This window comes from Dermacentor variabilis, chromosome 1, assembly GCF_050947875.1.
Source record: "Dermacentor variabilis isolate Ectoservices chromosome 1, ASM5094787v1, whole genome shotgun sequence".
In the NCBI taxonomy this organism is placed as follows: Eukaryota; Metazoa; Arthropoda; class Arachnida; order Ixodida; family Ixodidae; genus Dermacentor; species Dermacentor variabilis.
Genome location: NC_134568.1, coordinates 227,518,170 through 227,537,846, shown reverse-complemented (window position 1 = coordinate 227,537,846; position 19,677 = coordinate 227,518,170). Strand labels below are relative to the sequence as shown.

General features: G+C 41.9%; 1 protein-coding gene across 2 annotated transcripts in view; it reads left to right on the top strand.

The window, feature by feature from the left end:
• The window catches only part of LOC142558085 (aldehyde dehydrogenase, mitochondrial-like), a 53,684-nt gene that overhangs the window by 24,845 nt on the left and 9,162 nt on the right, over window positions 1-19,677 (top strand). The window contains exons 2-7 of one of the 2 annotated variants that reach the window (XM_075670254.1): window positions 7,896-8,053; window positions 9,865-9,969; window positions 10,309-10,449; window positions 15,004-15,130; window positions 15,670-15,731; window positions 15,900-16,142. In XM_075670254.1, the coding sequence (XP_075526369.1) occupies window positions 10,375-10,449; window positions 15,004-15,130; window positions 15,670-15,731; window positions 15,900-16,142 (507 nt within the window). In that variant the 5' untranslated portion in view covers window positions 7,896-8,053; window positions 9,865-9,969; window positions 10,309-10,374. The remainder of the gene's footprint in view (window positions 1-7,895; window positions 8,054-9,864; window positions 9,970-10,308; window positions 10,450-15,003; window positions 15,131-15,669; window positions 15,732-15,899; window positions 16,143-19,677) is intronic. The other variant, XM_075670247.1, reaches the window with a different exon arrangement.

Genomic DNA, 19,677 nt, shown 5'->3' with positions numbered 1-19,677 from the left:
CTGCTCTCCTGGGGCCTCCGTTTGCCGGTTACATGTGCCCTCCTGGAGCATTGCTTGTAAAAAATCCAATCTATCATTGCGACGAAAAATGCGACCCGCGACTTATACAACACTAGTCAAAACATTGCCCCTTCAGACACAGCGATCACCAAATGGGGCGTCTGTGCCCACTGCCTCACCGCACGGGCAGCCAGCGGCTGAGCGTAAACAAACTCGACTGCACTCCACAATGCCGGCATGTCTGGGGACAAACGAATACAATGCGCGCTAAGAAACCTCCTCTGTAGTGCCTAGGCAGAGTCATATATTCAAGGAGCAAAAAAGTCCCCAGATTTTCTCTCACGCGCCTGCGCACAAACGGCTGGCGATCCGTCAAATGAACGTCTCGTCAGGCATGATGGCATTGCGGAGTGCGGTCCATTTACATTCCGCCGCTGGCTGCTTGCGCGGTGGAGCAGTGGGCACGGACGAAGTCATTTTTTTTAAGGCTGAGGCGAGCTTGCGACTTGCCTGAGCTGAAACGTCAGCGTGTCCTTTAACTATAGGAATGGTGTATGTCTGAATGTGAACATAATTAGGCTGTTATTGATGGCATTTGCTCCAGTAGCTTCCATGGGAACGTGAGCGAATAGGATGGAAATAAATGACACTACCACAGAGGTTTCAAAAGTAATTTTACTTTTATTCGTCTAGAATAATGCAACCAATTGACCATACAAAACACGTTTAAATATATGAAAAGTACTATGGCTAGCAGACAGTCGTAATGCATAGCAACATATGTGGATCGTTTTCACAGAATCATTTGTAATTCCTTGCGACACCATGTATTCACATGCAACAGTTATCAGACAAAACAACATTGCCCCACATTATCATTTAGAAACCATTTGACTTACTAATTCTGCTGCCCGTCGGACACTCGGAACCTGTGTTATGGAGAGTAAATGAAGATAGCGTGACGTTTCTTCGCGGAGCATTCCACATTTATCGTCACGACGAGACAAGCGCGTCGGATGCTGCAGTGTGAACTTGCACAATAACAAAAATGTGCGCTCACACCTTTCGCCAATGAATGCAGTGCGCTCGGTCATACAAAATTTTAAGTGAAGCGCACGCCACACTTTGAACAAACACGCAAGGAAAAAAAAAACTCAGATGAAACTGCTGTGTTCAAGTGAGAAACGCCATTCCGCTCGACATAATAGCTTGTTTGCACAATCTTGCCAAGTCTTTCGCTAGAATCACTGGTTAGTAGGGGTCATCAATATTGAACTAATAAATAGTGAAATAGATAGGAGAAAATTAACATTTGTTGTTTTAGTACAGGAAAAATACTTGAAATGTATTATTTACTAGTATGACAGTATTCTGATTAAAAATTTTCGAAAAATTTTTTTTTTCACATAGTTTTTCTAGTGTCAGTGTTTGTCCCCCCCCTCACCTAGTCGCGCTTCAATCGTGCACTACTACCTGATATATTTGGCGATAGGTTTTGGCATGCTTTTCGTTCCAAGCTTCGTAACCTATTTAGATGGACCTCGCCAAGACCATGGAGGAAAAGAAGAAAAAACAGAGAAATACCACGTGACGGCACTCAACCAATTCAGAGAAGCAGACCTTCTGTCCTGCCTCCTCATATGCTCCTTGCAGCAGCGGCGGTGGCAAGATAAAAGTATATCGCTACCTTTGGTTTTATTCAGAGGGCTTACTCCTGCACCGGTGTTGGCTCCCCCTACACGGCGCTAAAGAGCGATAACGGCTTAATTATAATGATTGGAACGTCATTAGCGCACCTGTTTGCCACCGTTTCGTAACATACGGTGATACACTCAAAAGGTGCTGTTCGTATGCATTTAGGCCAAAGACAAGGCCATGGAATGTGTGACTGAGTCGACAAAAAGCTTGTGTGTTTGAAGACGACCTGATTGAAGTCGGGCACGGAAATTGCAAATAATGCAGCGCAAACATGCGTCACTTATGAGAGCAAAAAAATTAAAGAAGCTGCATACAAGTGGCAGCATATGAGATTAGTGATGAGCGAAGAATCGCTCGCTTACCTCACAGAGCCGGTACCATTGCGTTGGGTCGAAATCAGCCCAGCTGATTCTGAAGACAGACCTTCCTCCGCAACTCACTTGGCAGATGGAATACGGAATAGTCGCTTGCCGTTCCTTTCACTTGTGCTGCACCTGAAGGCACAGCAACGCGGCATCGCGACCACGGACCTACGCTACAAAAGCACAAAGGAGGCGTGAAACATGGTTCCTGCATACGCCGCTGCAATGTTTGGCACCGCGATGGCGGCGGAAGCAAAAATAAGCAAGAAAAAAAAAGCGCGTGACGGCGTATGGCCAATGGGAGGGCCGAGCTTTGAGAAAAAGCACAGGGGAGGGGGACCGCGGCAATCTTCAAAGAATGGCGCTACTTGACTTTAGTCGTGCTATCTGGGTGATGTCACATCGCGGCAAGTCACTGAACTAAGGCGCACCAACAGCTCTCATTGGAGAGCGAGTAATTGCACTGGCGTTGAAAATATAGAGGAGATGATGACCGAGCCTACGTGTGACAATCAGCGGTTTGATATGCACGCAGGCACATACATTCTTCTGTTGAGCCTTGTTCACTTTTGCACTGCACCCACCAATCTTCACTTCCCTACACCCCTCGTGCACACAGATAATGCATCCTGTGGTAAGGAGGTTTCGTCTGTTAATTACTCACAGCAGCTGCTTCTTTCCCATCCTTCCACATGGCTGTTTTATATGCCACAAATGCATTGCCTGCTGTCAAAAGCAGGAACACTGCACAGCTGATCACTGACCTGCAAGGCATTTATTGTACATATTCTGAAGCACAACGGTTTCAGTCTGTGTTGATATAGTAGCATGAATCCACCAAAACCCGGTTTGGTTGCTTAGTGGCTATGGTGTTGGGCTGCTAAGCACGAGGTCACAGGATTTAATCATGGCCACGGTGGCCACATTTCGATGGGGGCGAAATGCAAAATCACCTGTGCACTTAGATTTAGGTGCATGTTAAAGAACCCTAGGTGGTCCAAATTTCCAGAGTCCCCCACTACGGCGTGTCTCATCAGATCGTAGTTTTGGCACGTGAAACTCCATAATTTAATAATCCACCAAAGACAGCAAATAGATTCCCAGATCGTCTGTGGCGGGGTACATGGTGTACGGCGTTGCATGCGTGCTCATTTCATGATTTTCCAGCGAAATTGTTAGCCTCTGGTTGGTCAGCATTTTTCGTGTCTGCATTCGTCAGCAAAGATATTGGCCTATCCCGGTGGCAGTGCAGGGCCAGGATCAGTGGCTCGTACCCCCACAAGGCAGAGGCTTCAAGCAGTCAGCAAAGTGAAGCGAACAGTGCATACATTCTTTGGGATCACGCATACAACATGCAGAGCAACATACGTTTCAATAATGCACAAGCACACAACAATCATCCAAACCATATAATTGATGATAAAGTGCTCCTGATAACAATACGAAGCATGTAGTGTTCCCCGTATACATTTCCCGGTAAAGATTACTGTAGCGCAAGCTGCCTTGCCAACGGCAGCTTCCGACATGGGGGGTGACTTCCCAGCCTTTCGTATATAAAAGAACCAGCCTAGCAACTGATTTTAATGCTGTTGCAGCACCGCTATGGGTGGCGGCGTGCTGTCAAAATTACCATTACTACCATTACTACCATTACTCCAAAGCAATAAAGCATTGCATATCCCCCTCAGTAGTTGTGGTATTTAACAGCTTCACTGGACATCCACTTTCGCAGGGCCGGCAAGTCAATTTCTTTACTTCCAGTCCCACCTGGTCACAACAAAGCAGGGAGAGCACGGTCTAGATAACACAGTGGAGCAAAACACGGAGATTAATGCAATTCTACCCAATGCCTTTGCCAAGGCAGCACATGCATGAGCACACATTGCCGCCACAAAACTGCCATTGTGCCTCGACAACATGGCCGCTACAGTGCAAAATACCATGTGTGTGACTTCCTCCACACTTTTCCTTTAGCACACAGAGTGGGTATGAGCTCTCCTCAGCTTTTGATGCGAAAGCATCATATAGCCCATGAAGCGGAAAATCTGGCATCCGGCGTTAACATCCGATGGTGCTAAAATCCAAATGACTAAGTGATGACGTTACGTTCCGGCGCTGGGGCTGCTGCAGCTTGCACTGCAAGATCCTACAGAGAACAGCCACGGTGTTGAATGGACGCCATGGCCCACACCCAGAAAATAGACTTTATCCAATTCCCCACGTTCAAAACCCACCTGGCCCACACCCAAAAGTTGATTTTACCCATTTCAAAAAATGAGTTGACCCACGTTTAAAACCAACCTGGCCCACTCCCAAAATTGACTTAGCCCACTCCCAAAATTGACTTAGCCCACTCCCAAAATTGACTTAGCCCACCCCTAAAATTGACTTTGCTCATTTCGAAAAATCAGTTGACCCACGTTCAAAACTGACCTGGCCCACCCCCATAATTTACTTTGCCCAATTTGAAAATTTAGTTCACGCACGTTCAAAACCAACCTAGCCCACTCCCAAAACTGACTTGGCCCACCCTCAAAATTGACTTTGCTCAATTCAAGCGCATGACCAAGTGCAAAGCATTGCGCGGAAGAGTCATACTGCTTTCACATTCATTGCACGTAAAGAAACTTAAGTGCCTCTGTAACTTTTTTCCTTCCTCAAGTGACATTGGCTTTGAGCTGCCCCTAGGGTTACCATGTAACCATCCTGAATTTAGTGGGACAGTCATAACTTTTAAGTAAAGGCTAAACTATACGAACGCATGCTGGCAGGCAAAAGCTTGCGCCCGCGCAACTCACACATGTGCAGATGGTGCAAGACAGATCGTATGTGTCGAAGCACGGCACCAGAACAAACGTCTCCTCGAGACAAATATCGGTGCACTGGCTACCTCACAAAAATATGCAACAATGTCTACCGAGGTGAAAATAGTGAGCCGAGTGAGCACGTCCTGACACACACATCTTCTAGGATCAGACTGCTATTCCTCCCGAGGCGAGGCAAACGCAAGGTGTGTGGGCGTGAGCTTTCGCCCGCCAGCAAGTGTACATGTAGTTTGGCCTTAAATGTCCTGTGTCCCTACTTGACTCAGTTGGGACACCCAAATGTCCGAACTTTTGCTTTTCTTTCTGCTGGGTAACAATATAAATAGACCAGATTTCACTTTTATAATGCCTGACAGCTTATTTGCACATTCTTCTTTCTTGTGTTGTGTTACATTGTCATGAATGGCAAGACTGTTTCTTTTTTGTCATGGTTCTAGTTCTATTGTAGGCCCTGACCGTTCACAGTGCCTCTATTCATATTGGTAGCCGCATCAGGCAACTGTACTGTAATTTCGTGTTGTAAATGGCGACACTGTAGGACTATATGGCACATACAGACTGGTGACTTCTGGCACTGACAAGAGTAGTCGTCGCCAGCCCTGAATTTGTTCACTTCAGAGTTGGCAACTCTAGCTGCACCATGCACTTCATTTAGTCATTATTACATTCGTGCTGAGGGCATTATATGAGGGGTTCCTTACAAAAATACACATTCAAATCTTGCATGAAAGCAGAAACACTCTATGTTCATAGGAATAGAACAAAACTGACACACATGAATAAGCAAAAGAACTGAACAAACAACAACATAGCAAAAAATGACAAAGCTGGCAAGAATATAGTAATGCATATACAAAATAACAAATGAGAAGCCAAATAAAAGCAAAAGAAAAATTAGGTAAACCTAAAGGAAAGCAAAAGCTTAGTAACAAATAAAAGCTACGAAGCATTAATTTATAAATTTTTTTCTAAAAGAACTTGGACCTTGGAGCAATGCTGTTACTGCTGTGTGCATAATGAAGGCACATTTAGGCTTACTCTGAAACACTGACCTCAATGAGACACGCTTTGTTACCTGCTACGGTTTTTTCGTTAATGTATGTTGTGTGGGTGTGTTACTACACATACATGTGGGTCGTTTTGTGTAACACATACCCTTGTCATCTGGAGTGACATGCTAAGCCATATGGCCAGGAAAACATCTTCAGTAGCCATTAAAGAATGTCTCTCTCTTTCTCTTGGCAGTACATACTAAATCACTGAACAAACATTTTGAAATAAACCAGACCTGCCACATCTACTTCATTTTTTTAGTAATTCATATGATGCAGAGCCACATATATGTATAGACCTTTTCACAGTGCCTAATGCATACGCTTGACTGTGCTAGCCATGTGTGAACCCCTCACTCATTTGTTCTCTAGCTTATTCCAGTAAAACCAGCGGGTGCCCAACACTAGTCCAGTCATAAAAATACCTGTGCACTTTAAGACACCTGTGAGCTTTAAGATTTTTGTGAAGAAGTGTATACGCCGGTATATTAGTAATTTCGTGTAGTGCAGTGTGGGATAGGAATGGAAAGACTCAGTGCAAAAAGTTCTTGAGTGTGCACCCAGCATTAACTACTGTTGCGGACTGTGCCATAATGTCCTGAGGTCTTCACAATGCTAAAACACCCTCATCTCCAAATGAACAGCCTGCTAATGTACAGTGCATCACCTAACTCACAAACAGTATGTGTTACCTTCAGCATGTTTCATTGCTTAATTACTACTACTGTAAGCTCTTGTCACTAAATATTCTGGTAATATGCAGTTAAGGGTAGTTTCTTCGTGTCTGGTTCTTCTGTTTAACTCTTAAACTTGCAAGTTAAGAATTAGTGCACAAATAATTTCTTCCTTGGTGTCTGTTTGGTCTGCCCTAAATAAACATCAAATACTGCTTGAAAACATTTGAAAGTAAAATAAGTAAAGTGCAGAACACAAGAACAATCAATAATTTTTCAGCTCTATAAGAAGAAGTTTTGGAAATTCATTCTTTCAGTATTTAACATACAGAAGGGTACATATATCTACTGGACTTTGAATTCAACAAAATACTTACCTGAGTGAATAAATTGTCAAGTTTTCCTAGGTATACTTGATCGTGGCATGAAATACGTTTCATGAAAAGGGACAGAAAAAAAAAAAGACAGTGAATCTAAGCACCTACTTGCCCAAGAAGAAGTCCTTTTTAAATTGTCAAGAATTCTGCATAAAGCATTTTCTCTCTGATAACTACAAATGTGTTAGCAATATCGAAAAAACAACATGCAACATGTTCTTAATGCACAACATTTGCTAACAGTCATCCTGGGAGAGGCTTAAGCTAACCATATGTATAGGAGAACTAAATGGAGATAGAGTCACAGCTCTTGATGTTTTAGGATTCATGTTTGGTAGACATATTTATGAGTACTACAATGTTGTTTAGCAGCTAGTAAAATAGCTAATGCTGTTATATCTATAGAAAAGAGCCAATGGCTTACCCATAAATTAGTATTTTGGGGTTGAGGAGTTCTCTACCTGTCATGACCTTCTCTTCTTGCAGTTCCTTTTATCTTCCCTCTTTCAACACACACACGCAAACACACACACACACACACACACACACACACACACACACACATATGCCGGGCGTTTCACACAACTAGAAGCAAACATACAAAAATATAATAGTACACCTTTGGCAAGTGAGACCCACGATATATTTTTTGTAGTCTCGAGTTACTCGGCTTCTTTTTGGAAGTGCCATTAGTAATTAAATAAGATACATTTAATTAATCTAAATTTTAAATGCTTGGTTTAGGCCATAAGTCACATTTCAGAAGTGTTACAGCATGCTCAGAAACACCCAATAAATTTGTTTTCATGTCGTTATCGTTTACATTGGTCTTCTTCGAGCTCTGAGGAAAGCCCTCGAAGGATTTAAAAAAATGATGTAACTGTGTGCTTGTGCATCTGTACTGCAGCATTTTCAGTTGCGTGTTATAAAGAAGGAAGCCTGAACACCCATTAAAAAAGAAGACAGCAATTTGCCATGGCATCTGGTAAAAGTCAGCAGACTTTGTCGTGAGATCAAACTTGGCCACAGTCCTGAGTAAGAGATGGGCCAGTGCTGAACAGGGATGTAAGCACACTCATCGGCTTTCAATGGGCATCAAGTGTTATATCCTATGTTCACGTGTTCAACCAATGAGTACTGAAGCAACTCCACATTCCGTAACTGTGCTAGAAAATTTTTAATTTTTTGCTGATGCTGTGTTTCTAACCTTTTGCTTGTGACTGTACTCTTTTAGGCATTGCTTCAAGGGTCTTTAGATGTCTATTAGACATTTTTAGCATATTTAGTTCTTTGTTAGGAGCTGATGACATTTTGGCACCTATTTAGATAGCTCCCAAATGGCTTGTAAAATAAATTTTAGACATGACTGACATTTTAACGCTGCACAGAATATCAGTTGTACCTTAACTTTAAGTACCTTAATAGTACTTTGACAAAAGCTTAACTTTTGTCAAAGTACTATTTTACCTTCGGTGGCTGCAACACCACTAGAATACGTGTTCTGTATTATTGTGCACGAAAACTGTCTATATGAACACTGAAAAAAAGTTTATACAGATCCCAAATACATTGGGAATGATTTAAGCAGTGCTTTAGTAAGCCACAAGACAAAATAGCACAGCACAATAAGAGACATGGATCAGTCTTTCCTAGCATCTTGCACAGTGGATTTCAGTGATGAATGCATCCTGGAACTGTCCTTGGCCATGAACTTTACAGATGCTTGCCCAGAAACAGGACAGAGCACCACCACTGAGTGTAGCATCTAAGCCTTTGGATGCCACGAAGAAAGCTTCACTAAGCACAACCTTTCAACCACTGAAACTGTAGAATTGGGATTCACAAATATGGTTCTAAATTAATGACAGCATTGTTGCATGGGCTTGCTCTTCAAGCATAAAACTCTTAATGCTATTCGCATTCTTTGCCTACTTCGGCCACTTTGAGTCTGTACATATATCTACCCTCTTACACCATTGTGATGCCATCATACCCTTTGTATTTGTTGTAATTCTACCAAAATGATTTACTTTTTTTATGCCTTCATCCACCACTATCATCACTATAGCCAATGATATGCAACTGACAGAGGTACAATAAAAATGCAGCCAAACGGTATGTTTTTTTTAAGCCATGTGCCAATAACTGCTGCCATAAGCAAAGTGAAAAATATGACTTTCCAACCACTCCCTGTCAAAAGTATTTTTATTTGCAATGAGCTGAATTTTGGTTATACTATTGGTACTGTGCAGCTTGTTCATAGTAGCAAAAATGACCATGTAAACAAATTGACTGTCGCATATGCACCGATTGCACAGATAGGTTATCTGCAACTAGTGATCACTGTGTAGGAATTGGTGCTGACCTGTGGTGGCAAACCAACCACATCTTAACTTATACGAGAAATTGCTATAGGGAATTCATCTCACCGTTGAACAAGTGTAGTGGAAAAATATTTTTGCCATGGAAGTTTAAGTGAAGTGTGAGGTGTAGATATACGGGCTTGGCTGTTGTGAATAGGTTTGTTCAAATTTGTTCAACAGAGACTGCATTTTAAGCAAAATGCATGGAACCAGAATGTGAAACCTAAATTATAAAAAGTGCTTATTGCAATGAAAATTATGAGCAGCGCATACAGGCAAATTTTGCTGTGATGGAGAGCTAGTCCACTATGGCCACAGAAGCTAAGCAGCAACTGTAGTCAGTCAATGACAAGCATATTTCAGCAGCAGGAATGCGTGGGTAGATCTACCCACACATTTTCATGTCTGTATGCTAAATTGTTTGATAAAAATAACTATTGCAGCAAGTTGAACTTTCAAATATGGTATGAAGTGTTTAACTATGTTGTCTATACACTTGTCTGGTCTTTACAGCTCTTCATAAACAATGAGTTTGTCAACAGTGTCAGCGGTAAAACATTCTCAGTGGTAAATCCGGCTACTGGTGCAGTCATAGTGGATGTTCAAGAAGGTGATAAGGTACGTGAAGGCTGTCGCAAGACTTTTGGTTATTTCATTCAAGTCTGATCAAAGCTTTACAAATGAAAATTGTCAATAACAGTCACTTCTCCAGGAAAGTAATATTGCTACAATGTAATGAAGCTGTAGATTAAGTTTTGCCCATTTTATTTTGTTTACTGGATTACAACTTGCAAAATATCCTTTGTTTCATAAATATGCATAGCCACTCTCGAAACGTACTGGAACAGTTTTGAAAAGCTAGTGTGCTAGTGTGCAGCTAATGTGCCAATTAGTACACATTGACACTTACCATTACTTCATTTTTTTTAAGCTACTGATATATTTTCCTTCACTCAGTTGGATGTGGACAAGGCAGTTAAAGCAGCAAGAGAAGCTTTCAAGTTTGGTTCAACATGGCGGACAATGGATGCTTCAAGGAGGGGCCTGTTACTCAACAAGTTTGCTGACCTGCTACAGCGTGATAAGGAGTACTTGGCTGTAGGTTCAGTTTGATTTCAGTTAGCTTGCTCTCACAACTTTTGAAACGAAAGTGTTAAAGCGCACTTGTATTTGGGCCTGCTGAAAGCATCAGCAGAAAAGACAAGAACATGCATTCTTTTGCCATGGTTCTCTATGGTATTTGTCACGTGTTTGACCACTGTAGAAGCAGTTTTTGACACACATGTTAAAGGGTTTGTCTGGTATATATGATATTTGCACATGTCATTTCATTCCAGGATGTATGGCATAAAGTGGCATAAAGCTGTATGTATAATTTATGAATAATGGTTTGCCCCCATATTCTCTCGTAGGATAAACATTTTCTTTGACAAGCATCGATCCTGTAAAATGCAATTTTCAGGCTAGCTCTTGCACCATGTGTACATAAATATTTGCAAGATATATTATTAAGTGAAATCCCAGTGCATTTGTAAATGAGAGTAATCTAAACACTTAGTGCCTGGTTGTGCAAGTTATCGATGAACAGACAGTAAACACTAATAAGTTATTTTAAACATGCTCTTTTTTTTTTTTTTTTATTGTGTTCAAATTTACAGCAGTGGCGTAGCCAGAAATTTCATTCGGTGGGGGGGGGGGGGGGGAGGGGGGGCCTCACGTTGCAGCCGGCCTCCTCCTTATAGAATGTGTTGAGGGATCCAATACATGAATAATAACCGCATTGGCATTGCCAAAGATGCTGCAAATGAGTTCTTGAACGCTACATACTGTCAAAACAAGTAAAATATGTATTTTTTCATAAAAGAATATACTCGTATGTCCCAAAAATTGTGCCTGAAATAACTGATATCAATGCTTCCATGTTTTCTGTATATTTAATAAATGAAGAAAATATCACACGAACTTTAGAACTATATCAGTTTGAAACCAGCAAAGCAGTGCATGCCGCTGATATGAAAAATGTAAAGGCCGTGAAATGAAAAAGTTGCGTACAAATATTTTAATGAAACTTTATCATTCAAGAACCTTGTTTACATTTTTCTACATATGCAGCGGTCAAGGAAAAATCTCAATGACACTGTCCTTTGTTCCAATGTATTGCACAGGAGCAGCTGTCACTGGTTGTGTATTGTGAGTAATTGCACCGAAATTATAGTCGCAATGGAGAGCACATATAAAAAGCAGGAGTTCTGCAAAATATACGAGAGTGAGTCAAATGAAAGTGAACCAATGTGAATATATGACAAACGTGGTACTTTATTTAAAGGTAGTCTCCATGAGCATTTAGACATTTGTCCCACTGACTTCATAAATCCCCTTGGGTTGCTGCTTCAAAAAGTCTGTTACTGACTCTTTCATGTCATTGTCCGACATGAATCTGGTTCCCTCGATCTGTTTTTTCAATTGCCTCAAAATGTGGAAGTCGCAAGGCGGCAGGTCCAGGCTGTATGGTGGATGTTGTAGCATTTCCCACTTGAACTTTGCCAGTTTTGTGTTAACCACATTAACGACGTGGGGACGTGCATTGTCGTGGAGCAAGATGACCCCATTCGTCAAGTTTCCACATTGTTTGTTCTTGATAGTGACACGCAGCCGATCCGGCATTTCACAATATCGGAAACGACCGATAGTCTCTCCGGGGCTTAGCAAATTCGATCAGTAATGGCCCTTGACGATGGAAAAAAAGTCAAAAACACCTTTCCGACAGAAATGATGACCTTCGCTTTCTTTGACGGCGATGAATTCAAATGTTTCCACTGTAAGCATTGCTGTCGTGTTACAGGTTCATAATAGTGGCACCATGATTCGTCCCTGCTGACAACTGCAGACAAGAAGTTGTCACCCTCATGTGATACCAGATCAAATGAGTCAAGGCAGCGCCGAACCTCTCCGGCTTCTGGCAGTGGTTCAAAATCTTGGGCATCCATTGCGCACACAAGAGCTGATAACCGAGATGTTCATGAATTATGGTGTGAACCAAACCGTGACTGATGTTCACACGCTCTGCGAGTTCATTAATGCTTATGCTCCGTTCTTGTCTAATCAGCTCATCAAACTTTGCAGTTGTGTTGGGGGTGATTGCAGGGTGGCTTTGGCCCAGTCTTGGATCGTCTTTGAAACTTTCACGTCCTTCTTTGAACAGTTTTTTGCTCCAACGCTTCACAGTGGCCAATGAAATGCAATGTTCAGCATACACGGCAGCCATACGGTGGCAAATTTCTTTTTGGGAAACATTTTCAGCTGTCAAAAACCTCATGACACCACGCTGTTAAACTTTTAGGGCTTCTATTATGTCACGCAACCATCCTCACACCTGCGTGTCACTTCTTTAAATGAGAGATGCCCGTGTGCTACGTGCATGCCTCGCAGATAATGAACCGAAGCATTATTGTGCGGTGTGGGTTGGTTCACTTTCATTTGACTCACCCTCGTACATTAGAAATGTGAAGATACAATGGAATATACAATTGCGAAGATACAGCTTGATAAAGGGCAAAAAAGTGTCACTTATAGCAAAGTTCACTGCACGTATACACAAAAGCTCGCAACAAGATTTTTAAATACACATATAAGTCTCCACTAAATCTACATATCTAAGAAAAAGTCACGATATATAATGCATCAAACAAGGCAAATAAACATGTTGGGCAATCACAGATTCACAGATCACAGAATCCTAAGGCCCGCCCACACACCCTTCCTTCCACTCCCCCTGATCTATCACGCGTGATGGAAGGCGGCGTGCTTCTTCCTCACTTTTCTCCTTTTCGCACACAAGACTGAGCCACCTCCCCCCACGCTTTCACTTGCACATGCAGCATGCGGCGTGTGGTCACGATGTTATCGCACTTAGACTTTATACGGAACATGAGGGTGACGACAGGAATGCACTTGGAGTGTCCACATAATTGGTATCGCTATAATATAACAAGAGTATCCAGCAAATGAAGCATCCCGTGGCCCATTACTTTCCGCAAAGGAAGCAGTAATGAAATTGAACTTTCGCCATGCGGCAATTCGCTGTGCCGCAACAATTTTTTTTTTCTTTTGTGGAACTGGAACACTGAAATAAGATAAAAAACGCAAACGAAAGCATGTTGGCCACAATCGAATGCCTACTTTGGGCACCTGATGTGGCTACTGAAGGAATATCCAAGAAAACGTGAGACGCTTGATCCACAGAGAACCATACGCATAGTGCTCAGCATCCTACACCAGCGAGACAAGACTTTCCTCACCCAGAGAAAAACAAACGTGCACCGAAGTGTGCCACACGGGGGTCGATGCAACATGAGAAAAATGCATGCGCTCTGGCTGGTTTATCAGCCCGCAGGTAGTGAAAAAAAAAGAAGAAGAAGAAGAAGAGGCTCAATGTGTCCTCGTGAATAAAAGTCAAAGTAGAAAAATAAATAAGAACGTAGTTACCTTTGCTGGATTTAGTGTTTTCACATGGATGCTTTGGTGTAGGTAAAAAAAATGTTGATATTCTTTTCTGTGACGTGACAACACAAATGAACAACCACAATGCTTCGTCATGGCTTCGTCTCATCGGGCCTCCCTGCATGCGTTGTCAACTTGTCTGATAGTGTGTTGATTTGGCTTGTCTCGTTGTATGGTCCGACGTACAACTTTAGAAACGTTAATGCACCTTTGGCATCAAATGATTATAACAACATTGAACCCACAAAGTTCCAGAATTGAAAATCTAAAGCAAGACTTTGGAAATGTCAATACATCTTTCGCGCCAAAATTCGCATTAATAAATCTTTTGCACCAAGCCTACTTGCCATCAAAATGCCCTTGAAACTTTGTGGTCGGATGGGGTGCCTTGCATTATATGACTACCGGTGTATGGACGTTGCTGCAAAATCCAGCCAGAGTTTGCAATATTTATGCTGAAATGTCTTTTCGAGCGTAAAAAAGGCATTCTAGACAAAATCCAGAATGATTTTCAGTGATGAGGGTTGCTTTGGTCGGCGGTGCATGACAGCATGAAAAATTTTGGAGGGGCTGAAGCCCCTCGGCGTCCGCGGCGTTGGCCGTGAGCGATAAATCACGGCAGGCACTTCATAAATAAAAAGCAACTTCCAAGATGGGCTGGGTGGGAATCGAACCAGGGTCTCCGGAGTGTGAGACGGAGACGTTACCACGGAGCCACGAGTTCGATGCTTCAAAGCGGTACAAAAGCGGCTCTAGTGAACGCGGTGTTGCCTTAGAAACGAGCTGTTTCTGAGGCTCAGGCGTGCGTCGCTTGCTCAGGCGCACATTTCGTTGTCGCGCCGAACGCTGCGTTGCTCGACGCTCACCGCGTCCGATGCGGGGCGCGTAGTCGCTGCGCCGTAGCCCATTGTCTTACACCCCTTGGCGGGTCGACGGGAATGCTGTCGCGTTCCACTCTTGAAGGTGAAGCTTAAGCGTCCTCCAATTTTTTTCTCAATTTATAGTTACACCACAAACGTTACTTGTGTCTCCTGGCAACATCTTGCTCACTTCCTTTAAACAAGAAGATCCCTACACTCGGAGCGATGCTGAATGCCAGTGCAGTTTCATGAGCAGATTCTTGCTAATACTTGTAGCTTCTGGCATTTACAGAGCCTTGAAGTGCTAAACAATGGGAAACCATATGCAGAGGCACTCTTTGACATGGACTGTTCTATTGACTGCATTCGTTACTATGCTGGTTGGAGTGACAAGATTCATGGGAAGACTATACCCATTGGTATGTATGGTGCAAAACAAAATGCATGTGCTGTTTGAATATTGTCTGTTTCCTGCCAATAAAATGAGCTTACTTAATAGCAGTGCAGCTAGTATGAGCAAAAGAAAAGTTGTATAACCACTAAATTTTGCAACAGTCAGATATAACAGCGCCAAAACAATTTTGATGTGAAGTTTGATTTAAATGTCAGGTTTAACACTACTTCCAAAATTTTGTCTGACATTTCAAGAATATAAAGCCATAAATTGAAGGGGCCCAGCTTTGATATGGTTCAGAAAGTTAGGATTGCTCAGTAACAGATGTCTTTACTTAGCACATAATCCATGTTCCCACTAGTGCATTGCGTGAAGCACTTCAAAAATGAGTGGGCATGATGGCATTGTGCTGTCTAGGAAGCTGTATGTACAGATGGCTTTGTGTGTTCAATAAATGTTATTGATATACCATGCATAAAAAAAGAGTAGTGTCAGCTTGTAACTTTTGGCATTAATGTTTAAGCTTCATAAAGCAAAATGCTCGAGTAGATTTCTCCTTTTCAGATGGAAACCACATCAGCTTTACACGACATGAACCAATTGGTGTATGTGGCCAGATTATTCCTGTAAGTTGTCTTGAAGCATTGAACTATTTCTGCCTATATAGTGATGTTTTGTGAGATTGCTTTAGGCGCTCTTATTGACACTCATTCTTGGAACCAATCCACAGCATTCTTGTCCTTTATTTCTTGAGCAGATATCTGTTAAGATTGGTTTACTCTTGCGTGTTCCAGTGGAACTACCCTGTGCTAATGGTCTGCTGGAAGCTGGGGCCTGCCCTTTGCACTGGCAACGTTGTGGTACTGAAGCCTGCTGAACAAACACCACTGACTGCACTGTACTGTGCCAGCCTCATCAAAGAGGCTGGCTTCCCACCAGGTGTTGTCAATGTGATTCCAGGTTATGGTCCAACAGCAGGAGGTGCCATAGCCAGCCACCCTCATGTTGATAAGGTGGCCTTCACCGGATCTACTGAGGTATGCTTTTAACTGTGACTTGCGGGTCTCTCTTTAGAGCTGAATACTTAGCTTTGAGATTGAGCCATATATGATATCCCCGAAGTGCTCTCACTACAGATAGCCAATGTTGTGACCATACAGCATGTGACCACGCAGTGTGATACCACTTCACAGAAGGCCATCTTTCATAATAAACACTTTTTCTTTAACGTTTGGAACTTCTCAATGGCTTGTTGCTGGAGGCATTGACAATGTTTGCTGTTTAGCTCTGATTGGTGCAGCAGACTGTGATGGAATAGGAGAGCAATACAGCATTATTTATCTGTGATTATCTTGCCGGTTTGGTTTGGCAGCCGATTCTCTGTGATGACTGCTGGTTCTGTCGTAGTTATTACTTTTGCTTTATATGTTGACAAAAAGAAAAGAACAGAAAAAAAAGAAAACCAAGCAGTATGAAGTGTTTGTCGATAGTAAAGTTAATTGTGTTAGGAGAAAGATTTACCTTGAGAGTTCCAATTAAATGTGTGGGAATGAAACAGCCACTACAGCAATTTTGTTGAGGCTTGTCGCATTTAAAAGAAAAAGTTAAAATCTAGTGACTTATCGAATTCAATCTTTTATTTAGGCCATCAATTTTCAAGGAAAATTCTGGAAAATTGTGAAATTTCAAGAAACTCAACTATCGAGTTGTAAACTTTATAACTCGGCAGTAAAAAAGATATTGCAATTCTGTAAACTGTGCGTAATAACACATCTAAAGCGGACTAAATTGATGTGTTAAACACCACTCTGAAATACACCACTCATCTATAAGTTGGGCTTTTGCAAAGCCTTTGTAAACAATGCAACAATTACATGCAAGCTGTAAATTCATATATCACATTTTTCCACTTTAGATGCTCTAACAGATGCAGTTTACAGAACTGTGGTACCTGTCTTTTGTGCAGAGTTATGAATTTGTAAACTTCGTGCTTGAAAAAGTTTTCCACAAGCCTGGGGAACTCATGCATGTCATCATTTTTGCACTTGCTTTACTCAACAATGTTTTAAAAAACAAAAACAAGACAGACATTTTGCCACTTATGCGGATAACATTGGTGGTACACTAATGGTTCAATAAAGCAAATATATTGTATTTATGAACAGGATGTATATAGGATGAATAAATACGATGTATTCGCCCTATTGAACTATTTGGGTACTGACGATGCCACCCGCATAGGCAGTGAAATGTCTATGTTTTGTATTTTAAAATGTTGTTGAGTAAAGCCAGTGCAAAAACATTGACAAACTTCGTGCTTCAATTTTTATTTAAACTTACCATTCTGCTTCCTAGAGTCACTAGAATTTATCTTTTTTCTCTCAAATGCAGCAAATTTCATTTAAATTGGTCGAGCAGTTATCTCATAAAATCATTTCTGCATTTTGCATGTATTTGAATAAGGAAATTGGAGTTATTGGCCCCAAGCTAAAGCTCCTTTTAAGTGCATTCAAAATGAAACATTGCGTTCACTGCATGCAGAAGACAACAGTATGTGTGTAGTGTACACACAACACCAGATGCCTTTTTCCTGTTCAAGAATGCAAACAGTGGTGCCATAAATAAAAGCGAGACAGGCAGCTTGTGCTTCCATGATTTAATGTACAGTGTGCAAGTAAAGATAAAGACGCATACCAGAAAGCACAGAACTTGTTGATAAGAGAACATAGAGTTTCTAAATAAATACCCTAGAGGGAAATGTGGCGCTAGTGTCTACGGGGGTTCTCATGAGCGTTGCCTCAACCTACATGGGAATGATGGGAAGTACAGGCTTCGGATTGACTTCGGTCTTTACACTAGTGGCGTTTGCTTCTGGAGCAGTAAACAAAGCTATACTCAAATATTATCGCTTAAAATCTAAATGTATTTCTTCAGTATGTTATATAATGTACAACACGCTACATAAACTTTGTATGACTTTGAGATGGAAGCATGTTTTACTATGGTTTGTCACCAGGACACACCAGGGTATGCATACTTGTGCGATTCTGTTCCCAATTTAACGCCAAAGAATAATTATTTATTCATTTTTGCAACAGCAAAACAACCGTGCATGTACTTACATAAAAATACTCATCAAGTATTTCTGGAAATAAAGCTGTTGTATTGTGACAAAGCATTGCGCCCTTGAGCGGAATGCTACAAGTGTCGTCTGCTACGATGCCTGCTCGCTGCAAACGCGAGACTTTTCTCGCAGATGACAGGCACTTGCGAACTCTCTCGCTCTTTCGAAAGGTTGCGTCGGCTGTCACGATTGCTGAACGTCTTCAAGTACTTTTAAGCACATCTGCTGCAGTGCTAGCTAGGACGCTGGTGGCCTCCTACGAGTATGCTTCATCATATTTTATATTGGCGTACCGCTTCCGAAGCATTACAGCGTGGCTTTGCGGGTACCCATTGTGCGACACTAGACTACAGCTAGGAAGCAGCTATCTTTCCTACCACAAGTAAGTTTGTGTTTTCAAAGTCCTAAAACACGCATTTCAATGAGCACATAAACGAGCACATAATGAAGCCCTCAATGAAATTTGATTGTCAAGCCACTAGAAGTACAACTGTATATGTCTTGTATCAGTAGTGCCTTCTTTGTCCTATTCTGAAGTTTCATAAAGCACGTAATGCTACTGTGCCAACCTAACACACTTAACAAACCAAGGTCCAAACGCTCAAAACATGTTCTTTCAGCGTTTATGATGCCGCCGCTTTCTCGTCACGGCTTCGACGCCACACCGCGACACAAACATCGTCCCAGTCGCTGGCCCAGCGCGCTGTCGCTACTCCGAGCAACATAACAAAGGTAGAGAGCTTTGCGTTGCACTGTCCCACTGCAGGTTATAGCAATTGCGCTTGGAGCGAAACCAAAACTGCCAAAAAAATACTTGTAGACTAGTTCGGTCAATAGAATGCCAATCCGAAGCCTGTACTTCCCATCATTCCCATGATGGTTGAACGATCGCAGCGTCAGATTTGCCTCTAGGTATACTAATATGAAACTCTATGTAAGAGAAGAAAGTATTGCTGTTGCTTCACAGCATAAACTGCATTTAATGGCAGTCCTCTATGCAACAGTACCATTATATTAAACAGTAGAAATTCAGCACCACACCATTGTCATTTTGTTGACAAATTGAACAATCTATAATGACAGGGTACACCCTCAGATTCTCTTGCACTATGTGGCAGTTTTTCGCGAGGCAGATGTACCAAGACTAGTGAACTGATTGCAAGAACTCGTCCTTAAGTGCTTTCTATATCATTGTTGCTTTATTCTTTGCAAAGTGTTTCTGTTTTTATCGCACGTCATAGCAGAGGATGATAGTTTTTCAGCAACACATCAGTTGTGGCAGAAATCAGTATCTGTGTGATAATAACTAACGAATGTACTAACTAACCAAAATGCACTAATGAGCTTTTTAATTGACACTAGACATGTAATTACAAAACGGAAGCCAGCAAGCAGCATATCCATCGCTAGATGTCTTGTTCCTTGCACCAATTTCAAGAAATATGTAC